Source organism: Sceloporus occidentalis, unplaced genomic scaffold, assembly GCF_023333645.1.
Source record: "Sceloporus occidentalis isolate IW3139 unplaced genomic scaffold, rSceOcc1.0.p SCAF_2, whole genome shotgun sequence".
Classification (NCBI taxonomy): Eukaryota; Metazoa; Chordata; class Lepidosauria; order Squamata; family Phrynosomatidae; genus Sceloporus; species Sceloporus occidentalis.
Genome location: NW_028316982.1, coordinates 128,621,934 through 128,645,572, shown reverse-complemented (window position 1 = coordinate 128,645,572; position 23,639 = coordinate 128,621,934). Strand labels below are relative to the sequence as shown.

The window sequence follows — 23,639 nt, the reverse complement described above, 5'->3', positions numbered from 1 at the left end:
AGGTGTTGAGCAGTTCTGCCTTGTCTCTGTTAGCATTTCTCCATCTTCTCTATGCAATGACCCTACCATTTCCTTGTTCTTTCTTTTGCTACAGAAAAAACCAAAAAAATGCCCTCTTATTGTTTTTAACCTCTCTAGTAAGCATTCTGTGCTTTAGTTTTTCTGATTTTCCCTACACATACTGGTTATTTGTTTTGAATTCCTCTTTACATAGTCTGTAATAAAGAAGGAAAAATAATTAATGCTCAACCACACAGGCAAGACTTAATTTGTAAGGTTATTAGAGAGTATAGATTGGCACATAAAGATGGTTGGTGTTCTTGGAGATAGGTTGTATGCTGTTTGACTGGGCATTCCTAATTTTTTAATGAAAAAGGGTATTAAAGTTAAAGGTTTCTATGAAAAGGTTATATTGATTGACATGTATTTAAAAAGACAAATTCAGTGCTATAAATGCTTTTAAATTCTATGTCACAATTAAAAACTTTCTACTGGTCAAATGGACCATAGGGTATTGGTTCATTACTGAGGCTTGTTGTTCAGCAGCTTTTGCATTTAACCATCCAAGACCTTATAAAGGGGCTTGGAAGCATTTTTCCCTAGTGATCTAATTCTCCACACCGGACTGTGAAGGTTGTAACAACTACTGCCTTGTGTTTCTGCTCAGCTCCATAAAACACACATTGAAAAGAGGTTTTTTGGAAGTATGTGTATGTTTGCTCATATGAATACTAGCTATTAGTGGAGGTAGTGCAAATTCTAACATATCTACAGGGAGGTTCTCTGGTTAACAGGAAGAAGGCAGATGGTGGGATTGCTGCTGAATAGAATTCAAACTGAAAATACTAAGGGCCTCATCTGGACTGAATTTTTTTCCTTTCCTTTTTCTCGGGGCTCCTACAAGAATAATGCCAATTTTTTAATCAATGAAAGTGGAGAGGCAGGACAGAATTGACTGTGTATGCCATTCACTGGCAATGGCAGAGATGATTAGGGAGGTCAGTGAACTCCTTTGCAGCTTTGAACATGTGGTCACTCTATTCAGCAGCCACAGAATAGATGTGGGGATAAAAAAGCTCATGCAATTTGCATTTGTATTCAGATAAAGATATTACTTTGTACGATTGCTGAATGTCAAACAGTGCTATATTGTGAGACAGCAAACAGACAGAAATAGCAATGGCACATTTTAAGAAGAGCATAAGATGTCTTATCCTAGTCACCCACTACCTGTTTTAATACCATTGTGTAGAAAGATCCTATTGCCTTGTGATGCAGGGGATTTTCTCTCTTGATATTAAGTATTCTGAACCTGATTAAGTGCTTGAAATAGAATTTGTGTTAATAGAATCAATTCTGGGCATCACAATTATAAAGGATGTTGACGAGTTGGAGCATGTCCGGAGGAGAGTGACCAAAATGGTGAAATGCCTGAAAGCCATGCCCTGAGGAGTGACATAGGAAGCTAGGTACATTTAACTTGAAGAAGAAAAGGTTAAGAGGTGATATGACAGTCCTATTTAAATATTTGAATGGATATCATATTGAAGATGAAGCAAGCTTGTTTTCTGCTGCTCCAGAGAATAGGACCCAGAGCAATGGATGCAAACTATAGGAAAAGAGATTCCACCTCAACATTAGGAGGAACTTCTTGACAATAAGAGCTGTTCAACAATGGAATGCAGTCCCTCAGAGAGTGGTGGAGTCTCCTTCTTTGGAGGTCTTTAAACAGAGGCTGGATGACCATCTGTCAGGGGTGCTTTGATTGTGTTTTCCTGCACAGCAGGGGGTTGGATTGGATGGCCCTTTTGGTCTCTTCTAGCTCTATGATTCTAATTTGAGATAAAAGCATTTGTAATACGTGAGAGCTAGCATAGTGTAGTGGTTTGGACTAGGATGCTGGAGACCAAGATTCAAATCATCACTTGGTCATGGAAGCTCACTGGATGACCTTGGGATAGGTTTGCCTTAGGGTTGCCATAAATCTGAAACTACTTGAAGGCATACAACAACAATACAAAATATGTGTGTATATTTTTTAAAATCCTGTAAGGTATTTGCAGGAGAGGACGGGGAGCTATTTCAGCCATAGGTTTAGTTTATTTGAGGTTGCTGTGTCCCATTTTTTAAGCTATGCACTCTTGAAATGGGTTAAAACAGTAGCTTAAAAAGCAGTAAAGTGACTCAAGATTAGGAACGGGGGAAGCAACAGAACAGCACAAAATAATATTTTAAAATAACAGGTTTGTACTGGAATTAAGAACACAAACCTAAACACACTAAATGTTTTCCTAGGATTTATTTAAACCTTAGAGCCAGCGGGGGAAGCTGTGAGCTAAGTAGCACTCCATCTTTAATGTGGAAGAGGACAAGGTGTGTGTGTGTGTGTGTGTAAGTACACAGCCTAGGAATCCTGGCTCTGAACTGCCTTGTATGTTGTAGAAAGGACAATTGTTCCTTTTCCATCTTGTTGTAAGGCCGAGTCAGTCAAGAAGCACTTGGTGCTCCTTTATTAACCAAGTGTGTGGCAATACACTAGAATATTTGCATGCAAACACTGAACCTTTCTAGGTATTGTTCATTACTTATTATTGTAACATAAGCGACCTATAGCAGGAGATCAGATTATTCTAATTCTGATTGACCACAGCTTGTGGTTAATTTTGAAAAACTTAAATGATATTAACGATGGTTTATTTGAAACATGCCCATTTCAAACTATTAAGTTATAAGTCTTGAGTTTGGTGGAGATTGTGCAAGAGAAGGTTGATGATCATATAGCAGTATTTGGAAAAATGATAGATCTTACATCCACAGAGTCGCCATGAGTCAAGGTCAACCCAAGGGCAGTTAACAACAACAAACCTATACTTTTATATTGTGGCTGGAATTACAATAGATTATAATCTATTTGTAAAAAGGAAAGTTAAAACTTTGTAAAAATTGTAAGAACTAAGATGATACTGAATTTCGATTATAGAATTCATTTTGGTTATGTGACCAGTAGACTATGTTTAAAATCTGTTATTTTTTTTATCTTAGGTAATGTTTAAATCATCCTGTCAACAGCGTTCTTAAAATTATGAAAGATTCTCTGTGGAACTGCTTATTAACAAGCTACAAAAATTCCAAAGGAAAAAAAATGTGATAATCAAAGAAAAGGTTCACAGAAAATAAAATAGAATTCTTATATAGAATTACAGTCTTCTTAAATATGTTCATTCCTCATTTCATTGCAAGACATTATATTATCAGACCTTGCCAACTCTTCTTCTAGTATTTTATCACTGATGACCATACTGTTTTTTAACCGAGTAGGGAGAGTTCTCAGTTTGTCTTATATTCACACTTCATTCATTAAAAAAAAATTATATATTCATTCATTCATTATATTCACACATCATATGGGCCTAGGGAGGGAAAAGCTGTTTGGGGGCATTTGAAGGGCTGGAAAGTTGACCAGAGGGTCTTGGAAGCAGGAAGCCCGAGGAGCAGAGATTCCTTAGACAAGGTTGCAAGGTGTCTGGAGGGGTCAGGTCAAGTGGTGGAATGACTTAATGGTGCCCAGTAGAGGAGGGTACAAGTAGGTGTCAGAAGTCTTGGGGCTGTGGCTAGGGAGCAAGCAGACATAGAGTTGTCAGGTCTGGCCCTGGTCCCAGAGAGAGTGCTATAGAGCATTGCACAGAAGACAGGATGGACTAAGTTGTGTTGCCCCAGTGTTAGCGGCAAAGAGGTAGCAGAATGCTGGGTACTGAATTGAAATTGAAGTGCCTAGAAGACCACCTGAAAGTTTTTAAAAAGATTAAGAAGAGAAAGAACAAACCCAGTCCTAGATGCCTTTTCATAGCTTCCTTAATGCCAAACACAAAACTCTGCACTGATTTTTGGTGCTTCTTCTACCCACTGCAGTTTTGGAGCAGACTTGCTCTGCAAATCTTAGAATCATGGCTATTTCCATCCTGCTGATAGCAGGAGGAAGACACACTGCAACTTCTGCCTTGCCTGGGTCTATCTGAAGTCTGTTCCCCTTTGCTGACTCCAACCATTGCGTCAGGGCAGATCTTGCAGCTCCTGGGTGGATATTTCATTACCAAAATAGAGCTGTGTGTCACCCATGTATTAGTTATCCCTTTAAAATGTGAGGATGACTGACATTCAAGAAGCATCTCCTCCTTTTCCCACCATATGGAACATTGATAAGTCGTAGGGCATCAAACCCACTCCAGGTTTTGGGGAGACCAGGCCAGAGATCCCTTAATAGACTGCTGAGGGGTGAGTGGGATATTCCTCCCTTCCACTTGTGGGCAGGATTGGTGAGCCTGGTCAGATCTGTAAATTGCAGAGCTAGACTCATTATTCACAGGATATGTACAAAAAAGGAGGAGTATGGGGTATAAAGTGTGTTAGAGCTTTCAGGAGGTTTTCATCTTAATCAAAATTTAGTTACTCCTGCAAAATATGATGGGATAAAACTGTACTAAAGGTTGAGCCCATTTTCCAGAATTCTGCTTTCCTGTTAAGTCTCTACATTGGCCCCACTCATCCCATTAGTACATGATTGATTGCTCATTCAGTACCTATGCTCCAAAAAGGAGATTTATCCTCATGGAGTCACAGTTGTTGTGAAAGGATGTGTGATTCAGTATTGCTTAGAAAAGGGGATCGATAGTAATAATCAGTCCCAGTATCAGTTAGCTAGAAGGGCTTTTTGTCCTTGTGAACATGAAACTAGAGATACAGTGGCTTGGTGGTTAAGATGCCAATTTTGACAATCTGAAGATTGGAAGGTTGGCAGTTTAAGGCCCAAGTGCTACATGATCGGGTGAGCTCCCATCACTAGTCCCAGCTTCTGCCAACCTAATAGCCCAAAAGCATGCAAATGCAACTAGATACATAGGTACCACTTCTCAGTGGGAAGGTAAAATTGTTTGGTGCAGTCATGCTGGCCGCATGACCACCAGAGCAGTCCTTGGATAATGCTGGCTCTTCAGCTTGGAAACGGAGATGAGCACCGCCTGCTACATTCGGTCACGACTAGACATTCATGTCAAAGGACTATCTTTACCTTTTTGAATATGAAACTCTGGACTAAAAGCAATTCTGTTTGGAAATAGTAGTTCCTTTACAGAATCAATGGTATAGCAGAAGTGTGGTTTCTGACTCATGGCTGCCCTAAGGTGAACCTATCATGGGATTTTCTTAGCAAGATTTGTTCAGAGGAGACTTTGCCAGTGCCTTCCCCTGAGGCAGAGAGAGTGTGACTTGTGCAGGATCATCCAGTGGGATTCCATGATTGAGCAGGAATTCAAACTCTGCTGTCCAGAGTCATAGCTCAGTTGTTTTAACTGCTACAGCACACTGGCTCTCATTTATGGATTACTTCATAGTATTTGTGCAAACCAAATCGCAGCCGTGGCTCTCTAGTGTTGAGGGGGCTGGGTATCTGGGAATGCAGTACTGGGTACAGAATTGAGTTTCTTGGCTTTCATTCTTAAAAATCTTCCCTCAGGTTTCTTGTCCTTGTGTCTGAGAAGATATTCAGGTTGAGTCTCCTTTATCTGAAATGCTTGGGACCAGAAGTGTTTTGGATTTTGTACCAGTATTTGCTTATACGTACGTAATCTTAGAGATATCTTAGAGATGGATATCTTAGAAATGGGACCGACATCTAACACAAAATAATTTGTTTCATATACATCTTATATACATAGCCTGAAGGTAATTTTATACAATATTTTTAATAATTTTGTGCATGAAACAAAGTTTGTGTACACTATCAGAAAACAAAGTTGTCACTATCTCAGCCACTCATGAAAAAAGTTTTGGTTTTTGGAATATTTCAGATTTTGGCATTCTGGATAAGGGAGACTTACCTGGTACTTGAAAGAATGTTGAAATATTAAGAAACTCGAAGGCTACTTGAGAAACATTTCCAGTAGGTAAAGGCACGGTCAGAGTTGCATGATCTGCATAACCTCATGTTTCTCCATGTGGCTAACAGAACCAGAACAAATTGTGTGGAATAAAATTATTGTCCGAAACCTGCTTGATTTAATAAGGTTAATCTATTCTTGGTGCATTTTTCTATGTTCCCCAGTCAAATTATGTTAATTAGCATAACCATAGTCCTAGAGATGACCACTGGATTCATTTAACAGTACCAGCAGTCATTAAACAGATTGAGGCTTATCAGGTTTGTTCCTATTCACTTGTGGGTTTTCTTCCTGAGGAAAAAGTTTAAGATTGTGTTGCTTTAATTTCAGTATTATTGTATTGAGGCCATTTGTTGTATTAATTTTGCTGTCTTTTGAGTCACTGTATGAAATGTTGTTGGGTCATGCTTTATTAAGCAATCCTTGGTTTTATAATGCAGTGGAGACTAGGTGGGTGCAGACTTGCACAGCATTACACGTTTCATAACAAGTGGCCCTCATAACCTTTATCTTTAGTCCCTAGGAAGTCTTTGTGTTATCAAAAGCAAACAAAAGTTGTCTAAGATATGAGATGAGCAAAGCCTTAGGTAAACTTGGTAGTTAAATATGAAAGGTAATCTAGTTAAACCATGGGAGGGGGCATGCTTAATGCTAGCCAAGCTGTTTTGCTGTGCTCTGTGATGTGTCCCCAAAGTCTCTCCAGAATCAAGAGGCAAAGATTGTTTAGTAAGGATCATATCAAAATCTCGATATATCAAGAAGCAGGCTGCAGTGGCCCCCTTCTTGACACTTGAAAGTGTTTCAATGCATGGAACACATATAAAGAGACACAAACCCAGAGAGTCAAAACCTGCAATTTTTTGCATAGCAATGCAAATTCATTTAAAAAAAATTTTTTTTTCATGGATCCTGTATTTTGGGCTTTTCTGGGATTAAAAGGCTCCCTGTTGCTTTGTCCACGATAGGGAACAAACATCAATTCTCATTTTCACTTTCCTTTTTACAGTACTTGGCACAGATCCCCAGGAAGTAGACACAACCATAAATCATCTCTCCCTCCCTCCTTCCTTTTTCTTTCTCTCTCTTGTTACCCAAAGAACAGGTGGGGAAGACTGAGGGAGTCTCCACCAACTTGTCAGCAATACTTCAAATGCTGAGGAAATTACCTTTGCAAGAGGGCTTGGGTAATCTTTTGACTGTGTGCACCAATATATGCCAGTACTAACTGAGAAGATGCCAAGTTTGGGGTGCATTAAAAAGGTTTTCTTTAGAAAAATGTACAGAGTGCAGTCACACACACAAGATAGCAATTCATAAACACAGCATACAGAGTTTTTTGTGAGTTTTTTGGGCTATGAGATCAAAAACCCCTGTTTTTGGACCCCTCTTACTGCAGCCATCATTTGAGGCAGCCAGAACGGATGGTGTGTCATTTCCATTTCCATCGACACATTGCTTTTTCTCGATAATACAAGACAGAGTTGGGACAGTTTTTCAAAAGAGCCAACTCCAGGCTTCAAAAGCCACAACTGTTGCCTCTGTTCCTTCAACATTTCTTGTTTTCCGATGAAGCTTTGGGAACTCTTGTTTGAGAGTACATAACGTACTAAGGTTTCGCCTTTGTATGTTAACTGAAGACACAAAGTGCTACCACATTCACTAGAATACCACAGCCTTTTATTTCTATGCAAATTGTGACAGTATTTTCCAAGTCCAAGTTATGGCTCTGCAGGTTTCTTTTCTCTGAGCATGGGGACTGCCAGAAAGCAGCTCAGCCTTGACTTAGTACCCTTTGAAGTGGGGTATCAACACTTCCTCTACCACAGACGTCATCATGTATCAAATGTTAATCTTTCTGACCAGCATTGTATTATTGTCATTGGTATACTTTTGGCATATCTTGTATTATTGTCATTGGTATACTTTTGGCATATCTTGTAAAGAGCAAGGGAATTCAGAGGAAAACATTTTAGTGTAAGAAGAAACATCCTATGCCTAACGTCCTATGCCTTGTCTAAATTTCATGAGTATTAAAATGAAATTTTAATTTAAGACTCCTAGATCCTTTTCACATGTATTCTTGCCTAAATGCAATAAATTGATCCCTTTCCAAATTCATTTTGTTAGTTTTGCTCCAACTCCCTAATCTGTTGAGGACATTTCAGTTCTGGGGCATTAGCTATCTCTCCTACTAATTGGATAAGCATGCCTTCTTTAGTATCTATATCTATACTATCATCCAAGACAAAGATGAATAACCCTGGGCCCAGAGCAGAACCATGACAAGGAAGGGGATGAATTCAAAGCTGCTTTTTAAAAAAAAAATTAAAAACTTTATTGACATATTGAAAAAAATAAACTTACACATAAAAACCTGTTGTTGTCACATATACTACAGCATCAATACATCCATCATTGCTATTAAACTTTACCAATAATCTATTACACAAATACACACTTCCTTTAGATTACGTCATCCGCCACCCTGATATTCCTTAACAAAGTCCATACTAGCTCTTAATCCCTAGAACCTCAAATAAGATCACCATAGAATCTGCGTTTACTCTTACATAAAGATAACTGGACCTAGATCATTTCATTATACTTTAGCCCTTCTTAACAATTCTTATATGTCTAATTCTAAACTAATATATACTAATAACATACTTTAATAAATCTCTTTACGTTACTGCTATTTTTTAAAGATAATTTAGCCATGGTTCCCACTCCCTATAAAATCCATCCAAAGTACCTTCTCCCAACAGAGTTGATAATTTTTCCATCTCACAATACTCCATAATTTTCAATTTCCATTCCTCCAAGGAGGGTATTTCTTCTGTCTTCCAAAGCTTTGCAATCACTACTCTTGCCGCTACAATCATATAAAATAATATTTTTTCCTTCCCAGCTTCTTCTTTAGATGTCTCGGTGATGTTCAAGAGATACATCTTGGGATCTGGTCTTTCTTTAATATATATCATTTTTTTTATTTCACCATGAACCTTTCTCCAGAACTTATTTATTATAGGACAAGACCACCAACAATGGAGATACGTACCAACTTCCTTTTTGCATTTCCAACATTTATTATTTTGATTATACATCTTTGATAATTTGTAAGGTGTTAAGTACCATCTTAACAATGATTTATAGACATTTTCTCTTACCTCCACACTGCGAGATAGTTTCAGTTTCCTTCTCCACAATCTCTCCCAATGTACTAATTGAATCGTAGTCTTCAAATCCTTTGCCCACCTTATCATATAGTCCTTAATGGTTTCAGTTTCCAATTCAAAATTTCTAATTAACGTATAAAATTTAGAGATCTGTTTTTTCGAGTTGGTAATGATTGTTTGTAATTGTGGTTCAGCTAATCCTATACCCTCTGTTTTTATATCCATCAAAAACCTTTCCTTGAACTGCCTATAGGAGAACCAGTCACATTTAGAACCCTCAGCTTCCATCTCTTCTTGAGTTTTTATTGTTCTTACACCCTCCTTTAATTTTGTTAGGTCAGCATATGTTAGCCAAATATTATCTTTAATCACCACTCTACTATATAATGCTTCATTAGGGGAAGCCCATAGTGGTATTGAAGGACACCAACTTTTTTTATATTTCTCCCAAATCCTATATAAGGATTTTCTTAATATGTGATCACTAAAATTTCTATCCAGTTTACTCTTTCCATAAAATAAGTAACCGTGTAGGCCGGATTTTAAATCTATTTTCTCTAAATTTAATACCCTTTTTTTATCCAATCAACTAGCCAATCCATAACCCCTGCATAGTAGTACCATCTAAAATTTAGTAAAGCAAGCCCTCCTTTTTCTATTGAATCTTGCAATATTCTCACCCTAACCCTTGAATTTTTTTATTATTCCAGATGTACTTATTCAAATCCTTTTCCCACTTCAAAAACGGCTTGTCATTTATTATTATCGGTAATGTCTGAAATAAGTACATCATTTTGGGCAAAACCACCATCTTAATCGAAGCTATTCTACCCATCCATGATAAACTTAATTTCCTCCATCTTACCAATTCCTTTTTAATCACCTCCCAGGTCTTTTCATAATTGTTCCTAAAAAGGTCAGAATTTTTACTGGTTAACACACAGCCCAAATATTTAATCTTTTTTTCTAATTTAAATCCCGTTTTTTGCTCTATTATTAACTTTTCTTCTTTTGTAAAGTTCATAGCCAAAATTTTAGTCTTATCAATGTTTGTTCGATAACCAGCAACCTTACCAAATTTCTTAAGGACTTTTAATATCTGTTCACTACTTTCCACAGGGTTAGAGATAGTTAATACCAGATCATCTGCAAATGCTCTGAGTTTATATTCCTGACCTTTTAATTTAAAACCTTCAATTGATTGGTTCGCTCGAATATGTACTAACAAAGGTTCTAAAACCATTAAAAATAACAGAGGGGAAAGGGGACAACCCTGTCTGACCCCATTATATATAGGGCACGATGTTGTTTTCTCTTCATTCACTATAATCTTCGTTTCTTGCTTATCATAAATTGTTTCAATCATTTTCAAGAAGTCTCTCCCTACATTTATGGTCTTCAGTACCCCAAACATGAACTTCCAATATACTTTATCAAAAGCTTTCTCCGCATCAATGAAGAACATAGCCAATTTCTTTTCAATTTTCTTCTCGTGAATTTCGACCAAATTAAGTATATTCCTAATATTCTCATTAATCTTTCTACCAGGGAGGAAGCCGTTTTGGTCAGGGTGAATCCAGTCCATTAATACTACTTTCAGTCTTGAAGCCAATATAGATACAAACAATTTATAGTCAGAATTTAGCAATGAAATAGGTCTATAATTTTTTGGACTTAATAAATCTTTGCCTTCTTTTGGTATCAGGATTGTATTTGATTGTGTCCATGTTTGAGGTAGCTTACCACTCATGACCTCATTCATCACATTCAGTAACAGTTCTCTCAATTGTTCCTCACATACTTTATAGAATTCACTTATATACCCATCTGGACCAGGTGCTTTACCCGATTTACTATCATGAATAGCCTGTGAAAGCTCCTGCAAAGTGATTGGTTTATTAAGTTTATCTCTTTGTTCCTCCTTAAATTCCTTCAAATTTAGCCTTTCCAAATATTTAGTTATCTTGGCTTCCTCCACAATTGGTTTCTTGTACAGTTCCATATAATAATTTAAAAATACTTTTTAAATTTTATTTTGATTTGTAGATTTTCATCATCCTTTATTGCCATTATTGTACGTTTGGCTTTCTCCCTCTTCAGTTGTGCTGCCAGAATTTCCCCAGACTTATTGGCTGATTCAAAATATCTCTGTTTCACGAATTTCATTTTCCTTTCCATTTCTTCTACTAAATAAAGTCTAATTTGTTTCTGGAGGAATTTTATCTCATATTGAATCGTTGCATTGTTTCAGGGGTAGGCAACCTTTTTGAGCCAGGGGCCAGGTTGCTGTCCCTCAGACAACTGGGAGGCCGAAGCCAAAAAATAAACAATTAAATTAATTTTTAAAAAAATTAAATAAATAAATAAACTGGGACAAATGTAGGACAAAACTTTCAAACGGAGGACACGCGGGAAAAAATTGCTGCTTTTTTAAAAAATGTTAATATAAATGCATGTTTCTGAGGCTTCTATAGACAATTGCCCCCCCTTGCCCGCTGCTTGCCCCCCCTTGCCCACTGCTTGCTCCCCCTTGCCCACCGCTTGCCCCCGCTTGCCCGCCTCTTCCTGATAGGCCAAAGGCCCCACGCCCTCACGCGAGAGGCCAAAGGCTCCAGCGGCAATCGCGGGCCGTAGGTTGCCTACCCCTGCATTATTTGGTTCTTTCTTTAATGATATTTCCAATACTTTTCTCTCCCTACATCCCTACTCGCACTCTCCGCTCTGGTAGCCAAAGTCTCCTCTCTCAACCCAGGATTTTCTCTGCCCTGTCCCGGATCTGCCCCTTCTCTCTTGCTGCCCCTCATTCCTGGAACCTTCTTCCTCTGCATGCGCTCATTACTTCCCTAACCAGCTTTAAGGCTGAGCTGAAAACCATATTGTTTAGGGAAGCGTTCTCAGGGAATTTGTGATTGTCATCTGGCTGTCTGATAATGTTTGATGTGATGTGATCTACTTTTATATTTGATGTTTTTAATTTGTCTTTTCTTTTCTACATGGTAATTTTATCTATTTCTCTATTTAATTGTTATTATCTTAGAGTGTACGCCTTGGGCAGACTTTTATATACTCCTTAATTTTACCGACTTTGTACAGTGCTGTGTATAATTACAGCGCTCTAGAAATAAAGTTTAATAATAATAATAATAATAATTTTAGTTCTTCATTAATCTTTGCCACTTTCTCTTCATTGATTCTCTTTTTTTCAGATGCTTTTTTAATCAGCCATCCTCTAATCACTGATTTCATAGCATCCCAAGTAATTTGGAGCGAAGTCTCTTTATTTAAATTCTCCTTAAAATAATATTCAGTAGTCTGCTTTAAGTCTTTCACAAGCTTTTCATCTTTCAATATCCCCAATTTTAGTCTCCAATTAAATTCTTTCTTCCCAAAATTTAAATCTAATTGCACTGGACTATGATCAGACCATATTTTTGGTAGTATTACAACCTTGCCAATATTTCTACTTAGATGTAATGAGGTCAAGATCGTATCAATCCTAGACCAGGTTTTATGGGGATTTGAATAAAAAGTATAATCTTTGTTATCCCCATTTTTCATTCTCCAAGCATCACCAAGTGAGTGAACATTCATAAGTTCAAAAAATTCTTGAGGTAATTTACCTTGGTTACTTTTAACTTTTTTATCAGAGAATCTGTCCAGTAAAGGGTTTATCACCCCATTAAAGTCACCCACAGTAATTTCAATATTCTAACAAAAAGTAGGGGGAATTCTATTCCTGCTGGGCCCACTTCCATCCTATCTTCATTGTGTCTCCCTTTTGAAAAATTTCTTTCTGTTCTGAACTCACTTCTCTTTTAGTATTCCTGACCATGGGAACACCCCCAGTATTTCCTTAAGTTTACTGAAATCCTAAAGTCTAGATTGCATGTCTGACTATGCCTGGCTTCTCCTTTCCACTGCATAACAAACTCCAGGAGAAGATGGTCACTTCCACCTAAGGATCCCACCACTTGCATCCTGTTAACCAGGTCATACTTGTTGGTTAGGCTGAGATCTAAAACAGTTTATGCCCTTGTTGCCTCTTCCACCTTTTGAACAATGAAATTTTCTTCGAGACAAGTGAGGAATTTGCTAGACCTGGTTTTGGCTAAGTTTAACTTCTAGCAAATATCAGGATAGGTGAAGCCACCCATCACTACTACATTTTTCCTTTCTGAGTATGTGGTCGACCAGTTCTTATCTGATTTGAGGTCTATAGTAAGCTCCCACAATGACATCCCTGTTAATTCTTTTCCCTTTAATTTTTACTCAGATTCTTTCAATCTAGCTTCCAGGATCAAAATTCTGGATCTCTTCACAGGCGTAAACATCCGTGACATATAATGCTTCTACTCCTCTTATTGTGTTTGGCCTGTTTGGGGGAGGCACTACTAGGAGCTAACCGCACCCATTGCTTCTGTCCTTTGGGTTCAGTCTCAGAACAGAGAGCAGAAGGTGAGCGGTGTTTGAGGGGTTCTCCTTTAGTTTTTCGTGGGTTTTTTGGGCTATGTGGCCATGTTCTAGAAGAGTTTCTTCCTGATGTTTCGCCAGCATCTGTGGCTGGCATCTTCAGAGAATGCTTGCCTGGAAAAAGTTGGGTATATATATATACTGTGTGAGCCTGGGAAAGCAGGAGTGATTTCACACACACACACACACACACACACACACACACACACACACCCGAATCAATGCAGTATATAAATAAACATTATTTTTAGTGTGCATATTTTCATCTACACATTTAGATATACCCATATTTTAACATTTTATAAGGAAATAACATTGTTCAAATTGGAACATTTTTATTTCATTAAAATCAATACGGAACTTGAATACTTGATGTGATTTATGTGCTTGTTTCTGAGTGCAACGTTTACTAAAATGAGTACAGCAGGCCCTTGGTATCAGTGGGATTGGTGTCCATGGATTTGAGCAACCATAGACTGAAAAGAAACATGGTTTTAAAAACCTTAACTGTGATCAACTGCAGGCAGGCCAAGAAAAGAGCAGTAGTGAAAGCTCTAGCATCAGGGTGGTGGGAAGAGAGAGAGCCAGTGGCTGATGTTAGACACTCCCATCAGGGAGCCTGCACCAGGTTTTAAACCCCTCTATCTCTCCCTACCCACCAGGAAGGGTGCACCAGGTTTTAAACCCCTCAATCTGACCTGTGCACCATCTTTAACGATACTACATTGAAGACTAGGAACAGGAGAGAGGAGAAGGGCTGGCAGGGAGAGCTAGACTGTTGGAGACTGTCATGTGCCCATTTGCAGGAGGGGAGGAAGAGCTGGATGGAGGTCACTTCAATTCCAAGCAAGCAGAGCACAGTTTTCAGCTCAAGCCATTCCCTTCTTGGTCCTCTGCTGAAGCAGAATCCAGTGAGGCAGCAGGGAGGTGGGTTGCCTCCTTGGTTAGGATACCAGTTAATTAGAGCCTATAGTTCTTACACCCCTCTAGAGCAACTTTTGCACCCCCATTTTGGGTCACACACCACAGTTTGAGAACCACTGAGATAGTACTTCAGCCAGAAAATCATTTATAACATAATCTAAAAATTAAATAAGTAAATCAAGTATAAAATTCAACATTCTATGTATACACCACAAGTATACCAGATAGATACTGTAAACAAAACTTTAAAAAAAACTTGCAAGGAGAGCTTGTTCTCATCCATCTCTTTGGTGGAAGTCCTGTGTGAACTCACTTGGAAGTAAGTACAATGGGACTTGACAGGAGTTATATTTGCGATATAAGCTTGTGTTTCTCTTTAAGAAAATGTACCTTTTGCTAACTTCCTGAAAAGAAGGTAGCATGAGGTGTTATGCATTTCTGAGGAAAGAAATGCTGGATCAAATTGGACTAGGATGTTAAAGTTTTTAAAGGAGGTGAGAAAAACCTTCCTTGAAATTGACTGATGTTGATTTTTACTAGTAACATTGGAGACTGCTCTGAAACTAGGGCGGTTGTAGTTGGAATAACAATTAATGTGCACTGAACACAATCCCAGCTGGAAACTGGTGTTTGAATAGAATGACCGTCTCTTCCTCCTCCCTCTTCCTGCTTTGGACCTACATATTGGCTCTTGGGTAGGGTGGCTTCCGTTTTTAATTAGGCAGCATGACAAGACTTAGTTCATTATGGCTGTTCAATTGTTGTCTTGCAGTTGTTCTTTTTCAGTGTGGGGCAGGAGCTTTCAGGAGTAGGGGATCTGATATTGCTGTTACTAATTGTTCTTCTTATCTATCTATCTGTTTGGTCTCTACTTCATTCTTGAAGTATTAGCTGCCAGTTGTCTGCCTCAGATTTAATCTAAGAGGTGGGAGTGGAATAGAAGCAGAGAAACCCAGTAGAATTCAGCACATATGGCTGCAGAACTGCAAAGGTGAACTGTAAGGCATCCTTGTAAAAGTTGCAGGACTGTGCTTCAAAAATCAGTACATCTCTTCTTCCTCCTTTTTTCTTTCTTAGTACTGCTGTCATTTGGCGCTTGTATAATAACCAGCATCAAGCAGTCCTATTGTAACTATAGTACCATAATGATGTAGCACGAAAGCTACACAAATGTCATTCCTGAACATGGGACATATCTATTCAAGGTGCCAGCTTCAGCATCCAGTTCCCTGATTTTGTGGAACTTGATATTTTGGAATTATTGAGGAAGTACTGAGTATTGAATAGCAAATAACATTTTGCAAGTATTGTGATTAAAATTTACTAAGAGTTTACTGTATAGTATTTGCTAGGAGTTGCCTAGCTAGAGTGAGCACTCCAAATTGTGTCACATACTGGGATGTATCCAGTCACCCTTCATTTTTTCAGGGGCTTTGTAATAGGTGGAGGGGGGGGCGAGAGGAGGGGAATAAACTTTAACTATTGCACTATTTGCTTCAGAATAATGAGCCTAAATGCAGTTGTTACTTGCAGTAATTATAGTTGTACTGAATCAGTGGGATTTATGTAGATGCTGAGTTACCATTCAGCAGTTGGCTACATTCCAGTTGGGATTAGCAGTTGTTTTGGAGCCATCTTGGTTAAGTGCAGTACTACATTTTTAATGTAGCTGAAACCATGGTCAAAGAGAAGCCCTTCTTGTCTCCAATCCCTGACTGGTACCAATTAACTTTCTCATTAGAGCTGTTGCAAAGAAGAGCGGCAAGACCTCAGACTACTGCTCAGATATTAAAATGTATTGTGATATGTTTTGAAAATGACCTTCAGAACAAAATAGTCCTGATTTTCATGACAGAATCTGAAATTATTCTCTTTTGATATTTAGGGCCATTCTCTGTGGCCACTGAATCTACATGAGAGGGGAATGTATCATTTGTGACAACAGTTTGTATCTCTGCCATATGCACATTCTTTTACATGTACATGCACACTGTGGGCGTGTTAAGGAATGTATGATACACTGCAGGTAAACCATCTCACACACACCTTCCCTGCTATAGACAAATCCAATGGATGCATGGAAGAGCACCATTAAATGGGATTTTGATAATGTTCTGTATGATACAAGATTTGCTTCTTTTATAACTTTTTTAAAAAAATATCTTAGAGAAGTACATATTTCCTAATGTATTTTAATATCTGAGTACCAGACCGGCTTCAACCTGTCTTTTTCTTTGTTGGTTGTTTTTTTCAGATATTTATTGGCAATTATAGTAAACATCATTTTTTTCTCCTTTGATTTATATTACTGTACCAGTGTCTGTTACTGTTGCTGTCCTCCATCCTTTTCCTTTTCCATAGGATAAATTCCCCTTTTGGTATGTTTGTTTTTTGTTGTTCTGGAGTGGTGACAGCAAGGATGAGATGGAAAATATTCTTCTCAAATTGAAATGAAATTGGAACCTGAGCTGTTTTTGCTGAATATGGTAGACAACAAAGAAATTAGACAAAATCTAAAACCTATTTTGTATTTGATAACAACAGCAAGGATGTCATTAGCAAAGGTGTGGAAACACTCAGAAGTTTCTACGTTAGATACTTGGTTAAATAAATCGTTGGAAATAGTAGAAATGGACAGGATTAAAATGGCCTTAAAAGACAAAAATGAAGAGGCAAAAGAAATATGGGACCCATTGATAAAGTTCTGTAAAGACAAATGGTTAATATAAACACAATTTTAAGTGTAATCTCAATTTATAATATTTTATTTTCCATATAAAGTAGTAAATAGAATAATATAGTAGTTTGGCTATGGTATAACGAAGAAAACTTTGTAGAAAGGTGCAATCTCTATTTTGGTATTCAAGAGGAGAAAAATACATACACGCACAAACAATGTGTGAGAAAGGATCGTAGTTACAAAGAGACTTTGATCAAGAGAGGAATATTTGTGATTAGCTGTTAAGATGTATTTGCGGAAATCAATCGGGGGAGGGGGGAATTATAGCTGTATTTATGTAACAAGATTATAGAAAAGCAACATTTGATGGGTGTATATATTGTAAATTTTAATAAAGATTTTTTTTTTTTAAAAAAAGGAAAATATTCTTCTCATTGAAATACAGTACAAATTCAGTGTGGGTTGGAAGTGCCACAGTTAGTGACTTCTGTCCTGACCAGTCACACAGATTGATATGCATATATTTAATGAAGTGTGAGGTTTTACAAGGACCAAGTAGAGTGAAAGTAATGACTATGAAATAGAGACTTTTTTAGGGCTTGTCTGCACAGATGACAAACGCCTTACTCACCCCGAATCCAGTGCTGGCAGTCTTTTCTATTGAAGAACCTAGGTTGGGTGAAAATATATTACCGTATTTTCCCGCGTATAAGACGACTGGGCATAGAAGACAACCCCCAACTTTTCCAGTTAAAATACAGAGTTTGGGATGTACTCACTGTATAAGAATGCCCCTCTTCCAATGCACACCAAATAAAAATTTTAAAAACATCAGATTTGATTTCAATATGGTAATTTAAATTCAAATGCTTTTGACATGCAGGTTCTTAGCAGGAAACCTTGTTGTATACAAAGTCTGCTTGGATTGGTTAGCTCTCCCTGCCTGCCCAGTGCTCCCTGTCTCCAAGACTATCAGAGCGGTAGCTGCTTTCATACGATCATCGCATATGGTGGGGATGCGGCCGCAGCCGTTTTTGAGTTCCTCCCACCATATGCGGTGACTGCAGATTCTCCAGTCCAGCTCAGAAGTTTCAGCACCTGCCCTATAATATGACCCCCAGCGTATAAGACGACCCCCGACTTTTGAGAAGATTTTCCTGGGTTAAAAAGTAGTCTTATACACCAGAAAATACAGTACATTAAAAAAAATTACCAATTATAAGGCGCATCTTATAAAGCATAACCTTATTAAAAAGATGTCTGGATTGATAAAGAGCATAAACCGTTTTTTAAAAAAATAAGTATAATTATATATATAGAACACACACACATATATGCACTTTTTAAAAAAGTTAATGATCTATCAGTGCAGAGACTGGGTTTTTTTTTCCTCTGCAAGAAGTTAGGAGGAAGGAACTGAGTCCTGAGGTAATGCTGTATATATGACACAATAAAGCAGAAATGTATTTATTTTGGGAAACTACTTCCTCCTGGATTCAGGGACTTAGCAAGGCAATAGAATTTAATTAAAGTCACCAGATATTTTAGTAAGGTGAACTGCTGAGTTCATATTAATGATCTTGTAGTCAGGGCTGGCCCGTCCATATAGGCCAGGTAGGCCACTGCCTAGGGGCGCAACCTGTAGGGGGCGCCAGAGGGGCGGCAAGGGAGCCAGGAGGCCAGAGAGAGAGAGAGTGGCCAGAGTTTGGAAGATGAGGCGAGCAAAGCAGCCATCAGCTGCCAGCCTGTGAGTGAATAGCAGGGAGAGAGAGCGACTTGCTGTGGTGCTGCTGGTGTGCGCGCACGGCCGGCATGCCCCAACCCTGGCATTTTTATCAGGCTCTGTTTGCAAAAGGGAAGAGGGGAAGAAGTTTGCTGTGCTCTGCAACTCCTGGACTGCATCAACACTGGAGAATTAACCTGGTTTGCCACCTCTTTCACTCTGTCTCAAGGCTATGGAATTCTGGGAGTTGGAGTTTGTTGTGGGGTCCCTCCCTCTTTCTTTCCTCCTGTTCCTCGATCCCTCCTTCCTTCCTCCCTCCCTCCCTCCCTCCCTCTTCTTTTCTTCTTTCCTTCCTTCCCCCTTTCTTCCCTTTATCTATACCCTATATAACCAACACCGGTACTGGAGGACCTACACTGGCTGCCAATTCACTTCCGGGCGCAATACAAGGTGTTGGTTATAACCTATAAAGCCCTAAATGGCTTGGGCCCAGGGTACTTGGAGGACCGCCTCTCCCCATACAATCCGCCCCGCACTCTCCGGTCGGGTGGGAAACAGCTTTTGAGAGTCCCTGACACGAGATATGTGATGTCTGCACATAGGGCTTTTTCTGCTTCGGCCCCGCAGGCTTGGAACTCTCTCCCTGTTGAGCTCCGCTCAGCCCCCTCCCTAGAGTCTTTTAGAAAAAACCTAAAGACTCACTTTTTCCGCCTTGCTTTCCCCTATGTCCTTTAATTCCACTCTTCTCCTTTTATGTTGTTGTAATTGTAATTGTAATGTAATGGATGTCTTTGCGGTTACTGGTGTTATTAGTTTTAATTGGTTTTAAAGGTGATTGAATGATGGATATTTTTATTGTTGTATTTTATTGCTTAATGTGGGGGGCTTTCTTTTATTGGATTTGCTGTTGTCATATTTTAACTGATTGTAAACCGCTGTGATCATTGGAATAGCGGTATACAAATAAAGATTCATTCATTCATTCATCTTCTTTCCCTCCCCCTTCCTTGCTTCCCTTCTCCTTCCTCTCTCCCTCTCCCCTCTCTTTCTTGCCAAGAGAGAGACTTGATGAGGAAAGGCTTGCCATGGCCTTCCTCTGAGGCTCAGAGAGTGTGATGCCCCACCCAGTGGGTTTCCATGGCCAAGCGGAGATTTGAACTCAGAGTCATAGTCCAGTGCTCAAACAACTAGTCCACAACTCAAACATTGGCTCCAACAATCCACTTTAAAAGCTTGGTCTTCTTCCCAGATGTCTTCATCACAAAGGAAGGCACCACAAAATGGAAGACATTCGAGAAAAAGAGAGGACAGGACTCAAGAAAAGCTCCAAACACTCCTAGAAATGTAAATGCATGCTTCTTAGTCGTGCTCAAAATGGATGTTTTAGAATACCTCCTGGACAGAAGGTTGAGATGGAGGACATGTCCTGGAAGAGGAGGAGATCTGCCCTGCCCTGAGGCAAACGTACCATGGGGATTTCTTGACAATATGAGCCATGGCCTTCCTGTGAGGCTGAGAGAGTGTGGCTTGCCCACTCTTGGTGGTGTGCCTACTATGTGTCTTTTCTTTCTCACCCTGGAGCCATTCCCATCCTTTTTTCATGGGCTGCATCTACACTGCAGAAATAATACAATTTGACACTGCTTTAACTGCCCTGGCTCCATGCTATGGAATCCTGGGATTTGGATTTTTGGAGGAGATTTCGCCTTCTCGGTCAGAGAGCATTGGAGCCACAACAAACTACAAATCCCAGGGCTCCATAGCATGGAACCAGGAGGATAACCAGATGTAAGTATATCTTACATTTCAGTCTTCTGTCCAGGAGGAATTTATATTTATATGAGGGGTTTCAGCTTTTACTTGGTCATGTCCTCCATATTACTTGAAAGCCCTACATTTTGCGGTGCCTTGTCCTCCTTTGCGGTTAGGACAGCTGGTCACCATGGGAGCCAAAGGCAGCTAAAGTGGTATCAAACTGCAGCCCTGGTCCTCTCACCTGGTGACTCTACTGATTTTCTTCTCTTTCTTGTGACACCCTTTTCTGCCCCTTAGGTGAAGATTTGCAGTTTTTAGGGGTCATAGATGGACCACCACTACCCCACAAATTCATAGGGTGGGATCCACATTTTTCCACATCATTAGAATGAATAATGATTCAAGCTTGCAAAAGGAACATGTGTGCATTAGTCTCCATTCCAAATATCACAGCAATAAAAAAAGTCTTTAACCTGTAAAAACCTAATTGGCTTTTTGACTAATTCTCAATACTGTGACGAGAGATTGGATCCTAAGTTTTATGTCATGTTTAGCTTTAACAAATGAAACAGTGGAGATCAAGGGGTGAAAATAATTATGAGGGGCAACAGGGGTGCCAAAATATTTCTCACCTAGGGTGGCAAAATACCTAGAGCCAGCCCTGCTTGTAGTCTTATTTTCTGCCTTTCAGTTGCCTGAGCTCTAGAGTAAATTCATTTCTCATATAATGAATATTTACTAGAGCCAGTGAAAGAACGGAAACATTTACTTCAGTCTTAAAAGAGACACATTGTTTTGCTCAGTGTTTGTTTGTAAAAACTTCTAAATGCTTACAGTAGCTTGATTCTGTACTGTAAGTGGGCTTCAGTGTTTGGTTGATGACTCTTATTTGGAAAATAATATTGCATTGCTGTGGCCTTAGATTACAGGTAGATTAATCTTGTATCAAGCAGCCAAATAGGAAATTTTGTCTAAACAAACAATTCTGTAGCCATTTTAATTTGTACAAAGGTTCCATTTAGTTATAAACCAGCTGCTAAAGCAGCTATTTAGTGTGTGTGTGTGTGTGTGTGTGTGTGTGTGTGTGTGTGTGCGCGTGCACTCAGGGAATATGTGAATTTCAAAATGGAAAGTTTTACTTTTATCAAGCTATGTAAGCAGAGCCTACATGAAAAAAATTGGGCAGGTAGTGATATGAGGGGGGAAATCCTATCATATTTATTTATTTATAGCATTTTACTTTGTGCAAATAATAGCATTGTAGCACTTGAACCTACTTTTGCTGAAAAGACTTCCAGAACAGCTTACAACAAGACCCAAAGAACTAACACCACATAGTATATTTTGAATATAGTGTATTTTGGATATTTTTATGCCACTGCCTGTCTTTGCTTTTTGGGCGAGTTCAATAAAAGAGTCAGCCTCTGTACTTGGACTTACAAACTATAAAAAAGACACAAATGGAGTGGGAGGGGAAGAATAAAATGGATAAACCTAGGATCCTAGGCGCTAATTATTTAAACTGTGCCCTCTTGTGATTAGATGTCCACAAATAGAGATTACAGCAGTACTTGACAGGGAGCAGGTATAGGCTGTGTAACTAACAGAACCAACAATTATAATTCAGAGAGCTGGGAAGGCTTTCCAAGAAGCTTTCTTGGGAGGTTTTGTTTTGTTTTGTTTTTTTGCTCCCCTCTCTAGACTCCCAAGAAGTTGGAACCGTTTGATTAGAAGTTTTGAAGAAAGGTTATTTCTCAGCTAAGCTGTAGGAAGCAGCTTTTCAGTGCTTCTAATCATTGTTATGATTATGAAAAGAACATGAACTTGTTTGGAGATGCTGCAGTTGTCCAAAATTGAAAGTAGCCTACAGTTGCCTAATCAGGAGGTGAAAGCAATCTCTGCATGCACAAGGGTCACCTTTATTATTAATTTGCATATTCCACAGTTCATCTCTGAAATGAAGTCCAGAAACAAAGGAGGTTGTCCCTGGGAAAAGCCAAGATAGAGTTTGGCATCCATCAGTCCACTCAGCTATAGGACATATTGTGATTATATTTTCATACACACATGTTTTTGCTATTGCTGCATATCTCACTAGTATATTCTTAATGATCAAGAATTTGATGACATCTTTTTCAATATACTTCTTTCATGCAGCTTATTTAAGGAGTGAAACTGCCTTTCTTGAAGAACTGGTAGTTGGAAGTGGTGACACCCTTGAACTCCTGTGTAATGCACCAGGCTTGTCTTTGTCTGTCTTCTGGTATAAAGATGGGATCGGGATCTCACCTACAAATCGAACTCATATTGGCCAAAAATTGTTGAGGATTATCAATGTGTCCTATGATGATTCCGGCCTTTACAGTTGTAAGGCAAGGCACTCGACTGAAATGCTCAGGAACATCACAGTACGGGTGACAGGTGAGTAGAATAATATTATGTTATCCCTTCACTTTTTACCAGAACACCAAAATGGTCTTAATTCACATTTGCCTCTTATACCCAAGCCACACACTTTTTACCAGTTTTGCCGATGGTCATAACTTGGCTTAAATCAGATTGTTTTGATCACTGATTGTCATAATAGAGGATTTTGAAATTCAGTATTTTTTCCTCCTCCTTACTGTCAATAGAATTCAAGAGAAACTATAGGTTTTTGCTCACCCACATTCTGGGAATGTTTTCTGTAAAACAATAAGAGGCCCAGAAAGCCCCTTGGAATTCAAGGCAGTTTGACATATGTGTGACTACTTTTTCTCTTCTTGTATAGCATTTGCAGTGTGCTGAGAATATGAAAGCATCTTCTTCCTGCAAGCCCCACATATTCTTAATTTTCATTTCTGACCTCATTCTCCCTCAGGGAAGTTGGGGCTGCCACAGTTAGAGTGCTGAACTTAGATCCAGTTGCTAGTCCCAACTATAGTAGACAAGTAGAGTCATTAGAGCTTACACAAGCACTGACTCACCAAGTTACTGTT

The 23,639-nt window shown here is 38.9% G+C and overlaps 1 protein-coding gene across 6 annotated transcripts in view; it reads left to right on the top strand.

Moving 5' to 3' along the window:
• FGFR3 (fibroblast growth factor receptor 3) overlaps positions 1–23,639 on the top strand; it is an 88,953-nt gene that overhangs the window by 4,293 nt on the left and 61,021 nt on the right. For 5 of the 6 annotated variants that reach the window (XM_089510951.1, XM_089510950.1, XM_089510949.1 and 2 more), the window contains exon 3: positions 22,819–23,082. The exons of the other annotated variant lie outside the window; for it this stretch is intronic. In XM_089510951.1, coding sequence (XP_089367077.1) covers positions 22,819–23,082 — 264 coding nt within the window. The remainder of the gene's footprint in view (positions 1–22,818; positions 23,083–23,639) is intronic. 6 annotated transcript variants of the gene reach the window in all.